This window comes from Nerophis lumbriciformis, linkage group LG18 (assembly GCF_033978685.3).
Source record: "Nerophis lumbriciformis linkage group LG18, RoL_Nlum_v2.1, whole genome shotgun sequence".
NCBI lineage: Eukaryota > Metazoa > Chordata > Actinopteri > Syngnathiformes > Syngnathidae > Nerophis > Nerophis lumbriciformis.
In genome coordinates, this window is record NC_084565.2 from 41,862,464 (window position 1) to 41,885,000 (window position 22,537).

General features: G+C 33.7%; 1 protein-coding gene and 1 long non-coding RNA gene across 2 annotated transcripts in view; both read left to right on the forward strand.

The window, feature by feature from the left end:
* The window catches only part of LOC140679542 (uncharacterized), a 264,689-nt gene that overhangs the window by 26,809 nt on the left and 215,343 nt on the right, over positions 1-22,537 (forward strand). The gene's annotated exons all lie outside the window — the stretch shown is intronic.
* The window catches only part of LOC133617979 (cadherin-2-like), a 233,559-nt gene that overhangs the window by 1,975 nt on the left and 209,047 nt on the right, over positions 1-22,537 (forward strand). The window contains exon 2 of the mRNA XM_061978419.2: positions 16,278-16,395. Within this exon, the coding sequence (XP_061834403.2) occupies positions 16,278-16,395 (118 nt within the window). The remainder of the gene's footprint in view (positions 1-16,277; positions 16,396-22,537) is intronic.

Genomic DNA, 22,537 nt, shown 5'->3' on the forward strand with positions numbered 1-22,537 from the left:
GATTTTACAACAATTGCAACCATTTTTGCGATGATTTATTTTTTATTTTTTTGCAAATATTTTTATTGAATTTTACAGTTAAAATCACATTTAACAGATGATTTTTGAGATAAAGGGAAGGTGGTCTACCAGGAGGTCGACATTGAGGTTAAATCTTTTGTGTTTAATCAGCGCTTTTGAAACCCAACATTTCAACGAAACTTAATCATGGATTTTACAACAATTGCAACAATTTTTTCGATGATTTATTTTTTATTTTTTATTTTTTTGCAAATATTTGTTTTGAATTTTACAGTTAAAATCACATTTAACAGATGGTTTTTGAGATAAAGGGAAGGTGGTCTACCAGCAGGTCGACATTGAGGTTAAATCTTTTGAGCGCTTTTGAAACCCAACATTTCAACGAAACTTAATCATGGATTTTACAACAATTGCAACAATTTTTTTTCCGATATTTTTTTAGATAAAGGGAAAGTGATCTACCGACGTTAAATCTTTTTGTGTTTAATCAGCACTTCTGAAACCCAACATTTCAACGAAACTTAACCATGAATTTTACAACAATTGCAACAATTTTTTCGATGATTTATTTTTTATTTTTTTGCAAATATTTTTATTGAATTTTACAGTTAAAATCACATTTAACAGATGATTTTTGAGATAAAGGGAAGGTGGTCTACCAGGAGGTCAACATTGAGGTTAAATCTTTTGTGTTTAATCAGCGCTTTTGAAACCCAACATTTCAACGAAACTTAATCATGGATTTTACAACAATTGCAACAATTTTTTCAAGATTTATTTTTTATTTTTTTGCAAATATTTTTATTGAATTTTACAGTTAAAATCACATTTAACAGATGGTTTTTGAGATAAAGGGAAGGTGGTCTACCAGGAGGTCGACATTGAGGTTAAATCTTTTGTGTTTAATCAGCGCTTTTGAAACCCAACATTTCAACGAAACTTAATCATGGATTTTACAACGATTGCAACAATTTTTTTCCGATATTTTTTCGATAAAGGGAAAGTGATCTACCGATGTTGAATCTTTTTGTGTTTAATCAGCGCTTCTGAAACCCAACATTTCAACGAAACTTAACCATGGATTTTACAACAATTGCAACAATTTTTTCGATGATTTATTTTTTATTTTTTAGCAAATATTTTATTGAATTTTACAGTTAAAATCACATTTAACAGATGATTTTTGAGATAAAGGGAAGGTGATTTACCAGGACGTCGACATTGAGGTTAAATCTTTTGTTTAATCAGCGCTTTTGAAACCCAACATTTCAACGAAACTTAATCATGGATTTTGCAACAATTTTTTCGAGGATTTTTGAGATAAAGGGAAGGTGATTTACCAGGAGGTCGACATTGAAGTTAAATATTTTGTGTTTATTCATCACTTTTGAAACCCAACATTTCAACGAAACCTAATCATGGATTTTGCAACAATTTTTTAGAGGATTTTTGAGATAAAGGGAAGGTGATTTACCAGGAGGTCGACATTGAAGTTAAATCTTTTGTGTTTAATCATCGCTTTTGAAACCCAACATTTCAACGAAACTTAACCATGGATTTTACAACAATTGCAACAATTTTTTTTTCGATATTTTTTTTAGATACAACAATTTTTTCGAAGAGTTCTTTATTTTTTTGCAAATATTTTTATTGAATTTTACAGTTAAAATCACATTTAACAGATGATTTTTGAGATAAAGGGAAGGTGATTTACCAGGACGTCGACATTGAGGCTAAATCTTTTGTTTAATCAGCGCTTTTGAAACACAACATTTCAACGAAACTTAACCATGAATTTGACAACAATTGCAACAATTTTTTGGATGATTTATTTTTAATTTTTTTGCAAATATTTTTATTGAATTTTACAGTTAAAATCACATTTAACAGATGTTTTTTTTAAGATAAAGGGAAGGTGATTTACCAGGACGTCGACATTGAGGCTAAATCTTTTGTGTTTAATCAGCGCTTCTGAAACCCAACATTTCAATGAAACTTAACCATGAATTTTACAACAATTGCAACAATTTTTTCGATTATTTATTTTTTTGCAAATATTTTTATCGAATTTTACAGTTAAAATCACATTTAACAGATGGTTTTTGAGATAAAGGGAAGGTGGTCTACCAGAAGGTCGACATTGAGGTTAAATCTTTTGTGTTTAATCAGCGCTTTTGAAACCCAACATTTCAATGAAACTTAACCATGAATTTTACAACAATTGCAACAATTTTTTCGATTATTTATTTTTTTGCAAATATTTTTATTGAATTTTACAGTTAAAATCACATTTAACAGATGATTTTTGAGATAAAGGGAAGGTGGTTTACCAGGAGGTCGACATTGAGGTTAAATCTTTTGTGTTTAATCAGCGCTTTTGAAACCCAACATTTCAACGAAACTTAATCTTGGATTTTACAACAATTGCAAAAAAAAAAATTTCGATATTTTTTTAGATAAAGGGAAAGTGATCTACCGACGTTAAATCTTTTTGTGTTTAATCAGCGCTTCTGAAACCCAACATTTCAACGAAACTTAACCATTGATTTTACAACAATTGCAACAATATTTTTCAAGGATTTTTGAGATAAAGGGAAGGTGATTTACCAGGAGGTCAACATTGATGTTAAATATTTTGTGTTTAATTAGTGCTTTTGAAACCCAAAATTTCAACGAAACTTAACCATGGATTTTACAACAATTGCAACAATTTTTTCGATGATTTTTTTTTTTTTTTTTAAGCAAATATTTTATTGAATTTTACAGTTAAAATCACATTTAACAGATGATTTTTGAGATAAAGGGATGGTGATTTACCAGGAGGTCGACATTGAGGTTAAATCTTTTGTGTTTAATCAGCGCTTCTGAAACCCAACATTTCAATGAAACTTAACCATGGATTTTACAACAATTGCAACAATTTTTCGATGATTTTTTTTTTTTTTTTTCAAATATTTTTATTGAATTTTTCAGTTAAAATCACATTTAACAGATGATTTTTGAGATAAAGGGAAGGTGATCTACCAGGAGGTCGACATTGAGGTTTAATCTTTTTTGTTTAATCAGCGCTTTTGAAACCCAACATTTCAACGAAACTTAACCATGAATTTTACAAAAATTGCAACAATTTTTTCGATTATTTATTTTTTATTTTTTTGCAAATATTTTTATTGAATTTTACAGTTAAAATCACATTTAACAGATGGTTTTTGAGATAAAGGGAAGGTGATTTCCCAGCATGTCGACATTGAGGTTAAATCTTTTGTGTTTAATCAGCGCTTTTGAAACCCACCATTTCAACGAAACATAATCATGGATTTTTGGGATAAGAGAAGGTGATTCACCAGCAGGTCGACATTGAGGTTAAATATTTTGTGTTTAATCACCGCTTTTGAAACCCAACATTTCAACGAAACTTAATCATGGATTTTGCAACAATTTTTTCGATGATTTATTTTTTATTTTTTAGCAAATATTTTTATTGAATTTTACAGTTAAAATCACATTTACAGATGATTTTTGAGATAAAGGAAGGTGGTCTACCAGTAGGTCGACATTGAGGTTAAATATTTTGTGTTAAATCAGCGCTTTTGAAACTTAATCATGGATTTTCCAACAATTGCAACAATTTTTTTTCGAGGATTTTTGAGATAAAGGGAAGGTGTTTTACCAGGAAGTTGAAATTGAGGTTAAATCTTTTGGACAGAGGATGAATAACCGCTGTAGGTCAAAAAATGCTTATATCAGAACAAAACATCCACATCTGAGCTTTGTATTGATACGTTCTAAAAGAATGTTATGATCGACGGTATTCAGAAATATTAATTTTTAGCTGTTGTGCAACAATTTTCTGGAGGATTTCTGAGATAAAGGGAAGGTGATTTACCAGGATGTCGACATTGAGGTTAAATCTTTTGTGTTTAATCAGCGCTTTTGAAACCTAACATTTCAACGAAACTTAACCATGGATTTTCCAACAATTGCAATAAGTTTTTTCGAGGATTTTTGAGATAAAGAGAAGGTGATCTACCAGCAGGTCGACATTGAGGTTAAATATTTTTGTGTTTAATCAGCGCTTTTGAAACCTAACATTTCAATGAAACTTAATCATGGATTTTTTCAACAATTGCAACAATTTTTTGGAGGATTTTTGAGATAAAGGGAAGGTGATTTACCAGGATGTCGACATTGAGGTTAAATCTTTTGTATTTAATCAGCGCTTTTGAAACATAACATTTCAACGAAACTTAACCATGGATTTTCCAATAATTGCAACAATTTTTTTCGATGAGTTCTTTTTTATTTTTTTTGCAAATATTTTTATTGAATTTTACAGTTAAAATCACATTTAACAGATTATTTTTGAGATAAAGGGAAGGTGATTTACCCAAAGATTGACATTGAGGTTAAATATTTTGTGTTTAATTAGTGCTTTTGAAACCTAACATTTCAATGAAACTTAACCATGAATTTTCCAACAATTGCAACAATTTTTTCGATGAGTTCTTTTTTATTTTTTTTGCAAATATTTTTATTGAATTTTACAGTTAAAATCACATTTAACAGATGATTTTTGAGATAAAGGGAAGGTGATTTACCCAAAGATTGACATTGAGGTTAAATATTTTGTGTTTAATCAGTGCTTTTGAAACCTAACATTTCAATGAAACTTAATCATGGATTTTTTCAACAATTGCAACAATTTTTTCGAGGATTTTTGAGATAAAGGTAAGGTGATTTACCAGGAGGTTGAAATTGAGGTTAAATCTTTTAGGCAGAGGATGAATAACCGCTGTAGGTCAAAAAAGGCTAATATCAGTACAAAACATCCACATCTGAGCTTTGTATTGATACGTTCTAAAATAATGTTATGATCGACGGTATTCATAAGTGTTTATTTAGCTGTTGTGCAACAATTTTTTCGATGATTTCTGAGATAAAGGGAAGGTGATTTACCAGGAGGTTGAAATTGAGGTTAAATCTTATGGACAGAGGATGAATAACCGCTGTAGGTCAAAAAATGCTTATATCAGAACAAAACATCCACATCTGAGCTTTGTATCGATACATTCTAGAAGAATATTATGATCGACGGTATCGAAAGCAGCGCTCAGATCAAGTAGCAGCAACATGGACGACGCATCAGATCATTATTAACTTTTGCGAGGGTGTGCAACTATTTTTTTCGAGGATTTTTGAGATAAAGGGAAGGTGAGCGTCGACATTAGAGGCTGAAAAACCGCTGTAGGTCACTTTATGCTAATATCAGAACCAAACATCCACATCGTAGCGTTGTATTGTACATAACAAAGCAAATTAGATTATTATTATTATTATTATCACATATGATTTTATTGATTTTCTATTATTTTTGATGCCTCTTTAAAGCACTTTGAATTGCCTTGCCTAATATAACGCAATGGATATATGACATTTCCTGCTATTCTTTACAAACGCTATTATTATTATTATTATATAGTGCTAACTAAAACATTTTTAAGGGTGTTAGCACACTTGAAAACATATCTTGAAAATCATCAAAGACCAGTAAGACGCGCATTTTGTTTTTGCAGGTTTCATTTTGGAGGGAATCGGTTAAGTTAAAAGCATTTTCATAGTTTTGTGTGTAATGTTGTAATTCGGGATGGGTTTATTTTGTCTTAAAAATGGGTTTGCGGGCCAATAAAAATCAAGATGAGGGCCAAAAAAAGGCCCCGGTACACACCTTAGACATCCTGATATAAACAATGAGTTATTTTTCTCCAGTGTTAATATTGAGGCGAGACTTTTAATATTAGTTCTTAATTATCTTAAATTGTTGCAGATTTGATCTCAGCCCATTTTATTAATTGATTTTGACAATCAGGTGATTGCATGCCAAATACTGATGCCACATGCATGCATGCATACGGGGTTTATATCGCTCAAATGAATAAATATGATCATGTTCTCAATAGTCTATCACTTAATTGGTGTCTGCGAAGTAAGAATTATTAATTATAAATCAAATATTTCCCTATCTAGAGCATTTAAAAAACTTCTATAATACAGGTTTTAACATTATGAGAGCCCTCCAGACATGAAATATAACAAACATAGTCACCTTTACAGTAAAGAGGCGGGGCTTGACGATGCTTGAGCCAATCAGTGACCGCGATGCTTAACAGTGCGCTCTGATTGGTTTGGTCTCATCTCATGGCCAAAGCTACTGCAGTATTGATAAGAATAAAAATATGTCGATTAGGGATGCACAAAACAATCGATTCACATCCAGATTAGGGATGTCCCGATCCGATATTTGGATCGGATCGGCCGCCGATATTTGCCAAAAAATGCGTATCGGCAAGGCATGGGAAAATGCCGATCCAGATCCAGTTTAAAAAAAAATTCCGGTCCTTGTTTTCCAGCGCACCGATTTAAATAATACATTCCACTTTTCTGCTGCTCCCTAATTTCTGTTCCGCATTTTCCAGCACACCTTCAACACATCCACATGTCTGTGGATTCTCACGCAGTTGCTTTTAGCTGCTGGCATTACACGACAGGCTCTTCTCACTCTTTCCTGTGTCTCCCTCTCACAGACAGCAAGCGCACCTTCTTACACATACTGTCACGTCATACGTCACGTACGTATACGTCCTCCCCGAGCAGAGAGGTAGCAGCATGGCTAACGTTAGCTGTGATGCTAGCGCAGCCGCTAAGGTGCGCGCCTGCTCAAGCGTCCTCTGCGCATAGCAATTATATGCCACGCACAAAATCACATAAAAAAATAAACGCATAACAATTTTCGACACACGGACACGACAGAGAAAACAGTTTTCGTCATCATTGTTCAAATATTGTAACGTCTGTCGAGACGCTTATCTCCATTCGGTGCCACACGTCCTCACCATCAAAATGCCGAGGCAAACATTTCCACATCAACACCGTATGAAAAAAATTGTGATTTTTTTTTTTTTAGTTGTGATTTCCTTTTCTGCATGAAAGTTTAAAAGTAGCATATATTAATGCAGTATGAAGAAGAATGTTTTAATGTAGACATGCAAGCCTTGAAAGAAAATGTTGAAAATCAAGACTACATTTCCTGCAAATGGGTGCATTTCTACCCTATATTTTAACTTTAGATTTATTCTCATATCAAACTCTTTTGGCTGTCTTTTTGACACTTACCCTCCACACCCTGGATTATAAATAATGTAAATAATTCAATGTGATGATCTTGTGTGATGACTGTATTATGATGATAGTATATATCTGATAGTATATATCTGTATCATGAATCAATTTAAGTGGACCCCGACTTAAACAAGTGTAAAAACTTATTGGGGTGTTACCATTTAGTGGTCAATTGTACGGAATATGTACTTCACTGTGCAACCTACTAATAAAAGTCTCAATCAATCAATCAAAACACATAGAATCATCATACTGCTGTGATTATATGCATCAAGTGTTCATTCAAGGCTAAGGCAAAATATCGAGATATATATTGTGTATCGCAATATGGCCTTAAAATATCGCAATATTAAAAAAAGGCCATATCGCCCAATGATGCCATTTCTGTTTGTCATGTATAATTTAGTCTATTTTGTGTTTATCCTTGAATAAACAGGTCAGTTTCTTGTTACCAACCATTGTGTATTATTCAAACTCCCCTAATTCAGCTGGCTAGTTGTTATCAAGAGTACTAAAACCCTTTTCAACATGATTCTGACAACTAAGTAGGCTAAATAACTTTAAACTTTAATACATGCTCGGATAGCCCAGTATCGGTATCGAATCGGAAGTGCAAAAACAATATCGGTATCGGATCGGAAGTGCAAAAACCTGGACCGGCACATCCCTAATCCAGATCATTATTTTTATTTACCCTGTTAAAAATTTATTAAAAATATGGTTTTATTTATTATTTGTATTTTTTAAATTTAAGAATTCATTAAAAAAAAGACGTTTTACACCATCTCCACGCAACCAGAAGAAGCTTTTCTGACCCGTAATCTGCTTTTTAAGAGTTTTACCGTATTTTTCGGACTATAAGTCGCAGTCTTTTTCATAGTTTCATACGGGTGCGAATTATACTCAGGAGCGACTTATGTGTGAAATGATGAACACATTAGCGTAAAATATCGAACAATATTATCGATCTCATTCACGTAAGAGACTAGACGTATAAGATTTCATGGGATTTAGCGATTAGGAGTGACAGATTGTTTGGTAAACGTATAGCATGTTCTATATGTTATAGTTATTTGAATGACTCTTACCATAATATGTTACGTTAACATACCAGTTGGTTATTTATGCCTCATATAACGTACACTTATTCAGCCTGTTGTTCACTATTCTTGATTTATTTTAAATTGCCTTTCAAATGTCTATTCTTGGTGTTGGCTTTTATCAAATACATTTCCCCAAAAATGCGACTTATATATGTTTTTTTCCTTCTTTATTATGCATTTTTGGCAGGTGCGACTTATACTCTGGTGCGACTTATACTCCGAAAACTACGGTATTACAATTTTTATACCAAACAATACCTTGCAAGAATCGGCTTAAATCGAGAATCGATTCTGAATTGAATCGTCAGGTGCCCAAATATTCACACCCCTAGTAAATATGCTTACAAAAAAGCCAGCAAATCATTTTGATTTTATACTTCCTTCTTCTCTCCCTTTTTAAATTGTCAATCACAATTGCTGGAGTTAGCCCCGCCCCTTCCGCTATGTCGCCATGATGGCGACACTTAAAAGTAGTGGTTGTCAAACTTTAGTCACCAAGTAGAACCTCAGGAAACACTTGACTCTCCCAAGTACCGCCATTAAAACACAGTAGCAAAGTAGGCCTAAGTAATCATTAAAAACAAGGCCGAGGTTGTATTTAGCAAGTACATTGTAACATTACACACAGTTTGAACAGTAACACTGTGTTTGAATACTGGAAATACGACGACGTAAAACGACAAAGTTAACCTCTTATTCTAAATTTCGTGTCAATATCACAAGTTTGTCACTAGCTAGCCCTGAGTTAGCTTAGCATAGTTTAGCTTCACAGCAACCCTAAGCAGAGTGCAGGTGACCGTGTCTTCCACCGGGCGCTAACAGGAAATGAGATGTAATCCGGCTCCGCTAAATCCCGGGTTTTAAAGTTTTTGGGTTAAGTGGAAGCAAATCACTGTTGTACCCCCCGCCCCCACCCGCACGTTAATCACCACCCGCCCTGGCCCGCCGTCCGCATTAGCATGCTAAAAAGCTACAACAGATGCTCCCCCCAAGGGTGGGACTATGTAGTCAAATTTGACGTTGAAACAACAGCAGACACAAAAGTACGCACGCTAATTATTGTCACAATTAATTGACCTAATTGCGTGCCGCGGCTAATTGCTATTAATAACGCTCGGGACGGGAAGTGGGCGTTCGCAGCACAAGCACGCTTATTACCTCCCCCAAGGAGGTCACGTTCTGTCGCCATGTTGCTTAGTCAGCGGGATTGCGAAGGAATAAAAAAACAACTTCTGCAAAAGTCGTCTTTTTCCGATTTGTAGAGAGAACAGCAAAAAAAATTGAATAATAATAATATCATTATTATTTTTCCATTTAATTGAAGAATTTTGTCAAATTTTATTTGACACTAAATGAGTGTAAAAATACAGAATTAAAACTAATTATTATTATTATTATTATTATTGTTATTATTATTATTATTCATAATAATAATAATCATCATATAATTATTATTATTATTATTATTATTACTAATAATAATAATAGAATGCAAGGACAAGAGTGCAGGAAAGAACAACACATGTACTCTTTGGTTGTTTCCATCTCTATTACAGATTCTACTTGCGATACAGATATTGATCTAATACGATATCAGCACAACTCAATAATAATAATAGTAATATTATTTTTCCATTTTATTTGACACAGCAAAAAAATTAAAAAATAATATTATTTTTCCATTTAATTGAAGAATTTTGTCAAATTTTATTTGACACTAAATGAGTGTAAAAATACAGAATTAAAACTAATTATCATTATTATTATTATTATTATTATTATTATTATTATTATTATTCATAATAATAATAATTATCATCATATAATTATTATTATTATTATTATTATTACTACTACTAATAATAATAGAATGCAAGGACAAGAGTGCAGGAAAGAACAACACATGTACTCTTTGGTTGTTTCCATCTTTATTACAGATTCTACTTGCGATGCAGATATTGATCTAATACGATATCAGCACAACTCATAATAATAATAATAATAATAGTAATATTATTTTTCCATTTAATTGAAGAATTTTGTCAAATTTTATTTGACACTAAATGAGTGTAAAAATGCAGAATTAAAACTAATTATTATTATTATTATTATTAATAATAATAATCATATTATTAATTGAAGAATTTTGTCAAATTTTATTTGACACAAAATTAGTGTAAAAATACAGAATTAAAACTAATTAAAAATGAAAAGACGGAATTGTATTATTATTATTAATAATCATATTATTGTTATTATTATTAGTATTATTAGTATTACTAATAATAGAATGCAAGGACAAGAGTGCAGGAAAGAACAACACATGTACTCTTTGGTTGTTTCCATCTTCATTACAGATTCTACTTGCGATACAGATATTGATCGAATACGATATCAGCACAACTCATACTAAAAATAATAATATCATTATCTTTCCATTTCATTTGAACACAAAATGAGTGTAAAAATACAGAATTAAAACTAATTAAAATGAAAAGATGGAATTGTATTATTATTATTATTATTAATAATAATAAGAATCATATTATTATTATTATTATTATTATTACTAATAATAATATTAGAATGCAAGGACAAGAGTGCAGGAAAGAACAACACATGTACTCTTTGGTTGTTTCCATCTTTATTACAGATTCTATTTGCGATGCAGATATTGATCTAATACGATATCAGCACAACTCATAATGATAATAATAGTAATATTATTTTTCCATTTCATTTTGTCAAATTATATTTGACACAAAAAGAGTGTAAAAATACAGAATTAAAACTAATTAAAAATGAAAAGACGGAATTGTATTATTATTATTATTATTAATAATAATAATCATATTGTTGTTATTATTATTATTATTATTATTATTATTATTATTATAACAATAGAATGCAAGGACAAAGTCACACATTTGCTACTAGAGTGCAGGAAAGAACAACACATGTACTCTTTGGTTGTTTCCATCTCGATTACAGATTCTACTTGCGATACAGATATTGATCTAATACGATATCAGCACAAGTCATACTAATACTAATAATAATATCATTATTTTTCCATTTCATTTTGTAAAATTTTATTTGACACAAAATGAGTGTAAAAATACAGAGTTAAAACTAAAAATGAAAAGACGGAATTGTATTATTATTATTATTATTATTATTATTAATAATCATCATATTATTGTTGTTATTATTATTATTAGTATTAGTATTACTAATAATAATAGAATGCAAGGACAAAAGTGCAGGAAAGAACAACACATGTACTCTTTGGTTGTTTCCATCTCTTACAGATTCTACTTGCGATACAGATATTGATCTAATACGATATCAGCACAAGTCATAATAATAATAATAACAATAATGTCATTATTTTTCCATTTCATTTTGTCAAATTTTATTTGACACAAAATGAGTGTAAAAATACAGAATTAAAACTAATTAAAAATGAAAAGACGGAATTGTATTATTATTATTATTATTATTATTATTATTATTAATAATCATATTATTGTTATTATTAGTATTACTAATAATAGAATGCAAGGACAAGAGTGCAGGAAAGAACACATGTACTCTTTGGTTGTTTCCATCTTTATTATTACAGATTCTACTTGCGATAAAGATATTGATCTACTACGATATCAGCACAACTCATACTAATAATAATAATAATAATAATATTATTATTTTTCCATTTCATTTTGTCAAATTTTATTTGACACAAAATGAGTGTAAAAATACAGAATTAAATCTAATTAAAATGAAGAGACGGAATTGTATTATTATTAATAATAATCATATTATTAGTATTACTAATAATAGAATGCAAGGACAAGAGTGCAGGAAAGAACAACACATGTACTCTTTGGTTGTTTCCATCTTTATTACAGATTCTACTTGCGATACAGATATTGATCTAATACGATATCAGCACAACTCATACTAATAATAATAATAATATCATTATCTTTCCATTTCATTTGGACACAAAATGAGTGTAAAAATACAGAATTAAAACTAATTAAAATGAAAAGATGGAATTGTATTATTATTAATAATAATAATCATATTATTGTTATTATTATTATTATTATTAGTATTACTAATAATAGAATGCAAGGAAAAGAGTGCAGGAAAGAACAACACATGTACTCTTTGGTTGTTTCCATCTTTATTACAGATTCTACTTGCGATGCAGATATTGATCTAATACGATATCAGCACAACTCATAATATTAATAATAATAGTAATATTATTTTTCCATTTCATTTTGTCAAATTTTATTTGAGAAAAAGAGTGTAAAAATACAGAATTAAAACTAATTAAAAATGAAAACACGGAATTGTATAATTATTATTAATAATAATAATAATAATCATGTTGTTGTTATTATTATTATAACTAATAATAGAATGCAAGGACAAAGTCACACATTTGCTACTAGAGTGCAGGAAAGAACAACACATGTACTCTTTGGTTGTTTCCATCTCTATTACAGATTCTACTTGCGATACAGATATTGATCTAATACGATATCAGCACAAGTCATAATAATAATAATAATAATGTCATTATTTTTCCATTTCATTTTGTCAAATTTTATTTGACACAAAATTTGTGTAAAAATACAGAATTAAAACTAATTAAATGACGGAATTGTATTATTATTATTATTATTATTATTAATAATAATCATCATATTGTTGTTATTATTATTATTAGTATTACTGATAATAATAGAATGCAAGGACAAGAGTGCAGGAAAGAACAACACATGTACTCTTTGGTTGTTTCCATCTTTATTATTACAGATTCTACTTGCGATACAGATATTGATCTAATACGATATCAGCACAACTCATACTAATAATAATAATAATATTATCTTTCCATTTCATTTGAACACAAAATGAGTGTAAAAATACAGAATTAAAACTAATTATTAATATGAATAATAATACTAATAATAATAATCATCATCATATAATTATTATTATTATTTCTAATAATAATAATAGAATGCAAGGACAAGAGTGCAGGAAAGAACAACACATGTACTCTTTGGTTGTTTCCATCTTTATTACAGATTCTACTTGCGATACAGATATTGATCTAATACGATATCAGCACAACTCAATAATAATAATAATAGTAATATTATTTTTCCATTTCATTTTGTCAAATTTTATTTGACACAAAATGAGTGTAAAAATACAGAATTAAAACTAATTAAAAATGAAAAGACGGAATTGTATTATTAGTATTATTATTATTAATAATAATCATCATATTATTGTTGTTATTATTATTATTATTACTAATAATAATAGAATGCAAGGACAAGAGTGCAGGAAAGAACAACATATGTACTCTTTGGTTGTTTCCATCTTTATTATTACAGATTCTACTTGCGATAAAGATATTGATCTACTACGATATCAGCACAACTCATACTAATAATAATAATAATAATAATATTATTATTTTTCCATTTCATTTTGTCAAATTTTATTTGACACAAAATGAGTGTAAAAATACAGAATTAAATCTAATTAAAATGAAGAGACGGAATTGTATTATTATTATTAATAATAATCATATTATTGTTATTATTATTATTATTATTAGTATTAGTATTACTAATAATAGAATGCAAGGACAAGAGTGCAGGAAAGAACAACACATGTACTCTTTGGTTGTTTCCATCTTTATTACAGATTCTACTTGCGATGCAGATATTGATCTAATACGATATCAGCACAACTCATAATAATAGTAATATTATTTTTCCATTTCATTTTGTCAAATTATATTTGACACAAAAAGAGTGTAAAAAATACAGAATTAAAACTAATTAAAAATGAAGACGGAATTGTATAATTATTATTAATAATAATAATAATCATATTATTGTTGTATTATTATTTTTATTATTATTTTATTATAACTAATAATAGAATGCAAGAACAAAGTCACACATTTGCTACTAGAGTGCAGGAAAGAACAACACATGTACTCTTTGGTTGTTTCCATCTCTTACAGATTCTACTTGCGATACAGATATTGATCTAATACCATATCAGCACAAGTCATAATAATAATAATAACAATAATGTCATTATTTTTCCATTTCATTTTGTCAAATTTTATTTGACACAAAATTAGTGTAAAAATACAGAATTAAAACTAATTAAAAATAAAAAGACGGAATTGTATTATTATTATTATTATTATTATTATTAATATTAATGTTCTAGATTGTACCTAATGTCATGACTGGTTTTATTGATTATGGGACAAGCAGTAAAAAAATGGATGGATGGTACTTGTCAGAATAATTGTGTCTAAGTTATCACAAAACTTTGTGTTACATTGAGTACAGCTCGCCCTGCGAGAGGACAAAAGCTATCTTTGATCCTACCAAGGAAAAGGCTTGTAAAACTCCACTGTGTAGGATGGGGAGCGACATGAGGGCGTCGGTTTCTTTGATGTATTGTAATCCACAGGAAGATTTTTGTCTTTACCCGAGATCTAAAAAGCGGAAAGGAGGCAGGGCCTGACCTCCCTTCAGTCACCTTTTCTATGAACTGTTTTAGGACCTTCTCTTTGAACTGTTTTGTAACCGAAGCCGATGGCTGTTTACGACCCCCGTCCCTTAGAAACAGCTGTTGCCATGTAATCAGGGAAAGTCCAAATAAAAGAGGCGTACAATCTTTCGTCAGAGCGTGGGACGACACTGTCTACGCGTTTCTCCTCAATTGAGCTAAATTGAATTCTGTCTCTTGGGCTTCACGGTGGCAGAGGGGTTAGTGCATCTGCCTCACAATACGAAGGTCCTGAGTAGTCTTGGGTTCAATCCCGGGCTCGGGATCTTTCTGTGTGGAGTTTGCATGTTCTCCCCGTGACTGCGTGGGTTCCCTCCGGGTACTCCGGCTTCCTCCCACTTCCAAAGACATGCACCTGGGGATAAGTTGATTGGCAACACTAAATTGGCCCTAGTGTGTGAATGTGAGTGTGAATGTTGTCTGTCTATCTGTGTTGGCCCTGCGATGAGGTGGCGACTTGTCCAGGGTGTACCCCGCCTTCCGCCTGATTGTAGCTGAGATAGGCTCCAGCGCCCCCCGCGACCCCAATGGGAATAAGCGGTAGAAAATGGATGGATGGATGAATTCTGTCTCTGTTTAATTCCTTGCTTCTTGTCTTGTTTAATAGATGTCATCAGTGTTTGAACCTGACAGTACTTTTTCGTCACTTATTGTCTTTGGTACACTAATGTGTATATTTTAGGCCATTGGTTCTTTGTTTTATTTTTGCAAAAATATATATATATATTTTTATATTGCTCTTTTTATCTTTGGTATGAACATTATTATGTAAACTCGAAGTTATTGTTATTTTTTTTTTTTGGTTCTTTGTTGTTGCTATTTTTGTGTTACAACATTTTATTATTTGATCATGTTTACCCCCCGAAAAGGGGGGATAAAGGAGACGGATTCTAGGGGCCCATGATGGAGGGGGGCCCAGAGAGGCCCCTAATGATGATGAAATTATAATACAGAAAAAATAATGACACTTTGTTGGGGGCCCTGTAAAGATTCTTTTCATGGGGCCCAAAATCCCTAGCGGCGCCCCTGCCCCAGGAAGAATAGTCTTCACTGCGGAGTAGACTAATGGGGATCCTTAATAAACTCAACTAAACTTAACTAAACAAAATATTGTCTTTATAGTCCAGCCAGTTAATACGTTTATTGGGGGTAAAATTGAGGAGATTATTATGATGCATTCAAGTGTCTTATGGCCTGAGGGAAGAAGCTGTTACGGAACCTGGAGGTTCTGCTACGGAGGCTGCGGAACCTCTTTCTAGAGTCCGTATTGCCATAACGATATTATTTCAGAGTTGAATGATCCAAATCCCCCCCCCCCCCAACATGCCTCTGACCGTCTTCTCTCTGCAGGTTCTGGTCCTGGGCCAGGACAATCAGGGCGGGCCGCCATGCGTGAGGGGCTTCTCGCGGGAGGAATACGTCATGGAGACGCAGCGAGAGCTGGCAGTGGGACAGGCCGTCGTCAACGGTCAGTGCACACACACACACACACACACACACACACACACACACACACACACACACACACACACCCACGCTGACTGACTTAGAGCAGTAATAATCCCCTGCTGTTGGTTGGGGGGGTTGTTTAAGAGTCCTGCTGATATTTGAACCATAATGGAGATTGAAGTGGGGGGGTCGACCTTTGCAAAGACTGAGAGTGGGGCAGGATTAGTGTTGTCCACTCAGCCCACACTGTCTGCCTGGGACTGTAAACATGTCTGCTCTACTTCCACGGCTGATGCTTCTGCAAAATGTCTTCTCTCATTAGACAGAAAGTGTGAGAGGTACTCACACTTGGCAGACATCTTTTTGATTGATTTTAGGGCTGCAGCTAACGATTATTTTTCTATCGATTAATCTATAGATTATTTTTTCGATTAATCGGTTAATCTATAGATTATTTTTTTCGATTAATCTATAGATTATTTTTCCTTTTACCGATTTTTTTATTTTATTTAAAATGAAGAGGAAAAAATAAATGTAGGCCAGTTTTTTCAAAAGGCATGGCTTTTATTTACAAAAAAAAAAAAGTATGGCCACTCGGTCAACATTGACAACAACATGACAAAATATTCTGTAACAATGTAAACATTTAAAACTTTTAACATTTAACAAAATTAAAAGTAGCTTATTTGCTTTTTAATGTGCAAATATAAAAGTAAACATCCAGTGCAAATCTTAATATTCTGGAATAGTATAAGCATTTCAAAAGTAAAAGTATTGCTTATTTTGCTTTAAAATGTGCAAAAATAAAGATAAACATCCAATACAAAAAAGTGCAAAACGGAAATATTCTGTAACAAGTGTAAACATTTCAACAAAAGTAAAAGTATTGCTTATTTGCTAAAATGTGCAAAAATAAAGCTAAACATCCAATACAAAAAAGTCTACAGTGTAAACATTTCAACAAAAGTAAAAGTATTGCTTATTTTGCTTAATAACACAACAATGATAGTATGATTAAAGTGAAAGTTAATTGTTGGTTTGTACATAGTATATGTAACTGTTAATGTTGTAAAAGGTATTTGCACAACTAATTAACGTTAGCGTTTGTGACACGTCTTGTGCCGTGGGGTTCTTTCAGGACCGACAGACTGAACGCCAGACGGCTTTGCCAGGTTTACAATCTTTTAATTTTACACAGTCTTTTCTCTTCCAACTGCGCGGATCGCGCACCTGGGCACGATTGCGGCGTCGCTCCCCGCGCGCCCCGCCTCGCCGCCGCCGCCTCTCCACAGCGTTAAAGAGGAGCGCGTCTTTGTAAACACTGAACAGGCACGCCGAACGCGCCTCTCAGAGCGAAACGGTGCTTTAGTTTATGAATTTACAACGCAGATACAAATGACACATTCATGTTTTTGTGTAATAATGACAACGTATACGCACGCGGACGATTGACTTGTTGATGGTGATGGCAAGAACGCTGTCGGGGGTTTTCTTTTCAAATGTTCGTTCATAGCCGTTGTGCTGCTATGATAGGCCATTTCCGCTCGACACAGTGTGCATACAACAACATTATTAGGCCGTTTATTGAAATACTCCCACACTTTTGACGACTTTTGGCGTGCTTTTTTCCCCTCGCTCGCATCGTCTGCTTTGCGCTCCGCCATGACAGTAAAGTAGTGTGACGTAAATATGCGACGCGCCGACGCACAAAAACGGCGTCGACGTATTTACGTAACCGATGACGTCGACCATGTCGACGCGTCGTTTCAGCCTTAATTGATTTGAAGTCGTTGTCCTGCGCCAAGACTACGGTGCTACTCAGTACTAGTATAGTATCGCTGTACTGATGAATGAAAAACGGTGCTATATTCTGTTTGAAAAGTACCGGTTCGCCATATTTTATTTTATTTTTTAAATGCATGACGGCATGTCGTCGTCACGTGGTGACATTGCTGGTTTTACCAGCAGAGGAGCATGTTCGGCAGCGCGCGCACACCGAGTACTTACAAGCAGACACAGTGTGTAGACAGAAAAGGGAGAATGGACGCATTTTGGTGTAAAAAGTGACGATAAAGGTGAAGTTATAACACTGAAACACCCTCAGGAAGAGGTGCTTTAAGACATGGCTAGCTAGCTAGTGGCTAACATCCATCCACAGTGTTTAAGCTACTTCTAAATCACTCATCCTCGCCTCCATGGCGACAAATAAAGTAAGTTTCTTACAAGTATCATTATCACTGGAGGACGAGGAATAGCTAAACATGCTTCACTACACACCGTAGGAGGATACAATAGCTCACCGGCGCCACCGCTAACAATAGCTAGCGCGCCTGAATGTAAACAAATGCCACGGGTGGATCTACACCTGACATCCACTGAAATGATACCAAGTACAATAGCCTATTTAGTCGATACTACTATGATTACATCAATATTTTTTATGGATGTAGAATGTATCATAGTATTTACTGTACTGGTGTGGTTGTAGAATGTATCATACTGTACTGGTGTGGTTGTAGAATGTATCATAGTCTTTACTGTACTGGTGTGGTTGTAGAATGTATCATACTGTACTGGTGTGGTTGTAGAAAGTATCATTCTGTACTGGTGTGGTTGTAGAATGTATCATACTGTACTGGTGTGGTTGTAGAATGTATCATAGTCTTTACTGTACTGGTGTGGTTGTAGAATGTATCATACTGTACTGGTGTGGTTGTAGAATGTATCATACTGTACTGGTGTGGTTGTAGAATGTATCATACTGTACTGGTGTGGTTGTAGAAAGTATCATACTGTACTGGTGTGGTTGTAGAATGTATCATACTGTACTGGTTTGGTTGTAGAATGTATCATAGTTTTTACTGTATTGGTGTGGTTGTAGAATGTATCATACTGTACCGGTGTGGTTGTAGAATGTATCATACTGTACTGGTGTGGTTGTAGAATGTATCATACTGTACTGGTGTGGTTGTAGAATGCATCATAGTCTTTACTGTACTGGTGTGATTGTAGAATGTATCATAGTCTTTACTATACTGGTGTGGTTGTAGAATGTATCATACTGTACTGGTGTGGTTGTAGAATGTATCATAGTATTTACTGTCCTGGTGTGGTTGTAGAATGTATCATACTGTATTGGTGTGGTTGTAGAATGTATCAAACTGTACTGGTGTGGTTGTAGAATGTATCATACTGTACTGGTGTGGTTGTAGAATGTATCATACTGTATTGGTGTGGTTGTAGAATGTATCAAACTGTACTGGTGTGATTGTAGAATGTATCATAGTCTTTACTGTACTGGTGTGATTGTAGAATGTATCATAGTCTTTACTGTACTGGTGTGGTTGTAGAATGTATCATACTGTACTGGTGTGGTTGTAGAATGTATCATACTGTACTGGTGTGATTGTAGAATGTATCATAGTCTTTACTGTACTGGTGTGGTTGTAGAATGTATCATACTGTACCGGTGTGGTTGTAGAATGTATCATAGTCTTTACTGTACTGGTGTGGTTGTAGAATGTATCATAGTCTTTACTGTACTGGTGTGGTTGTAGAATGTATCATACTGTACTGGTGTGATTGTAGAATGTATCATAGTCTTTATTGTACCAGTGTGGTTGTAGAATGTATCATAGTCTTTACTGTACTGGTGTGGTTGTAGAATGAATCATAGTCTTTACTGTACTGGTGTGGTTGTAGAATGTATCATACTGTACTGGTGTGGTTGTAGAATGTATCATACTGTACCGGTGTGGTTGTAGAATGTATCATAGTCTTTACTGTACTGGTGTGGTTGTAGAATGTATCATAGTCTTTACTGTACTGGTGTGATTGTAGAATGTATCATACTGTACTGGTGTGGTTGTAGAATGTATCATAGTCTTTACTGTACTGGTGTGGTTGTAGAATGTATCATACTGTACTGGTGTGGTTGTAGAATGTATCATACTGTACTGGTGTGGTTGTAGAATGTATCATACTGTACTGGTGTGGTTGTAGAATGTATCATACTGTATTGGTGTGGTTGTAGAATGTATCATACTGTACTGGTGTGGTTGTAGAATGTATCATATTCTTTACTGTACTGGTGTGGTTGTAGAATGTATCACACTGTACTGGTGTGGTTGTAGAATGTATCATACTGTACCGGTGTGGTTGTAGAATGTATCATAGTCTTTACTGTACTGGTGTGGTTGTAGAATGTATCATACTGTACTGGTGTGGTTGTAGAATGTATCATACTGTACTGGTGTGATTGTAGAATGTATCATACTGTACTGGTGTGGTTGTAGAATGTATCATATTGTACTGGTGTGGTTGTAGAATGTATCATTCTGTACTGGCGTGGTTGTAGAATGTATCATACTGTATTGGTGTGGTTGTAGAATGTATCATACTGTACTGGCGTGGTTGTAGAATGTATCATACTGTATTGGTGTGGTTGAAGAATGTATCATACTGTACTGGTGTGGTTGTAGAATGTATCATACTGTACTGGTGTGGTTGTAGAATGTATCATACTGTACTGGTGTGGTTGTAGAATGTATCATGCTGTACTGGTGTGGTTGTAGAATGTATCATGCTGTATTGGTGTGGTTGTAGAATGTATCATACTGTATTGGTGTGGTTGTAGAATGTATCATACTGTACTGGTGTGGTTGTAAAATGTATCATACTGTACTGGTGTGGTTGTAGAATGTATCATACTGTACTGGTGTGGTTGTAGAATGTATCATAGTCTTTATTGTACCAGTGTGGTTGTAGAATGTATCATACTGTACTGGTGTGGTTGTAGAATGTATCATACTGTACTGGTGTGGTTGTAGAATGTATCATACTGTACTGGTGTGGTTGTAGAATGTATCATACTGTACTGGTGTGGTTGTAGAATGTATCATACTGTACTGGTGTGGTTGTAGAATGTATCATACTGTATTGGTGTGGTTGTAGAATGCATCATACTGTACTGGTGTGGTTGTAGAATGTATCATACTGTATTGGTGGGGTTGTAGAATGTATCATACTGTATTGGTGTGGTTGAAGAATGTATCATACTGTACTGGTGTGGTTGTAGAATGTATCATACTGTACTAGTGTGGTTGTAGAATGTATCATACTGTACTGGTGTGGTTGTAGAATGTATCATACTGTACTGGTGTGGTTGTAGAATGTATCATACTGTACTGGTGTGGTTGTAGAATGTATCATATTGTACTGGTGTGGTTGTAGAATGTATCATTCTGTACTGGTGTGGTTGTAGAATGTATCATACTGTACTGGTGTGGTTGTAAAATGTATCATACTGTACTGCCGTGGTTGTAGAATGTATCATACTGTACTGGTGTTGTTGTAGAATGTATCATACTGTATTGGTGTGGTTGTAGAATGTATCATACTGTACTGGTGTGGTTGTAGAATGTATCATACTGTACTGGTGTGGTTGTAGAATGTATCATACTGTACTGGTGTGGTTGTAGAATGTATCATACTGTACTGGTGTGGTTGTAGAATGTATCATACTGTACTGGTGTGGTTGTAGAATGTATCATAGTCTTTACTGTACTGGTGTGGTTGTAGAGGCACACGTGCATTGTACACATGCATATATCACTCTCTGTGTGTGTGTGTGTGTGTGTGTGTGTGTGTGTGTGTGTGTGTGTGTGTGTGTGTGTGTGTGTGTGTGTCAGTCGATTGATGGCGGTCCTGAGTCTGAGTCCGCGGGCGATCCTCAGGGTGTGAGCGGCCGCCTGATCAATGAACAAATCAATCAGTGCGTGTGTGGAGAGGATGCCCGTCTAGGCCAGGATTGTCAACTTTGTGGGGATTTTGATGGCGAGTGCACTTAATCACGCATCCGTGCACGCTCTTTTAATCACATGCACGTATTTGGACTCAACTCAGCAACAGGATTTTTGTTATTTATTTATTTATTTTTAAGTGCAGCTTACACACAGAGCGGCGAGAGCTTAGCTTTAAGATTTAAGGACTTCCAACCGTGCAGGAAAATATTTACATTTTGCTCAAGTTGTTTCCGACATGAACGGAAGCAGTCAGGATGTTTGCTGGGTGACAGATTATGTTGGAGGTGAGGGTTGTTCTCCGCATGAACGCTCAAGATACCGTACGAGGTGTGTCTAAGTCCCAGGACTGGTGTCGCA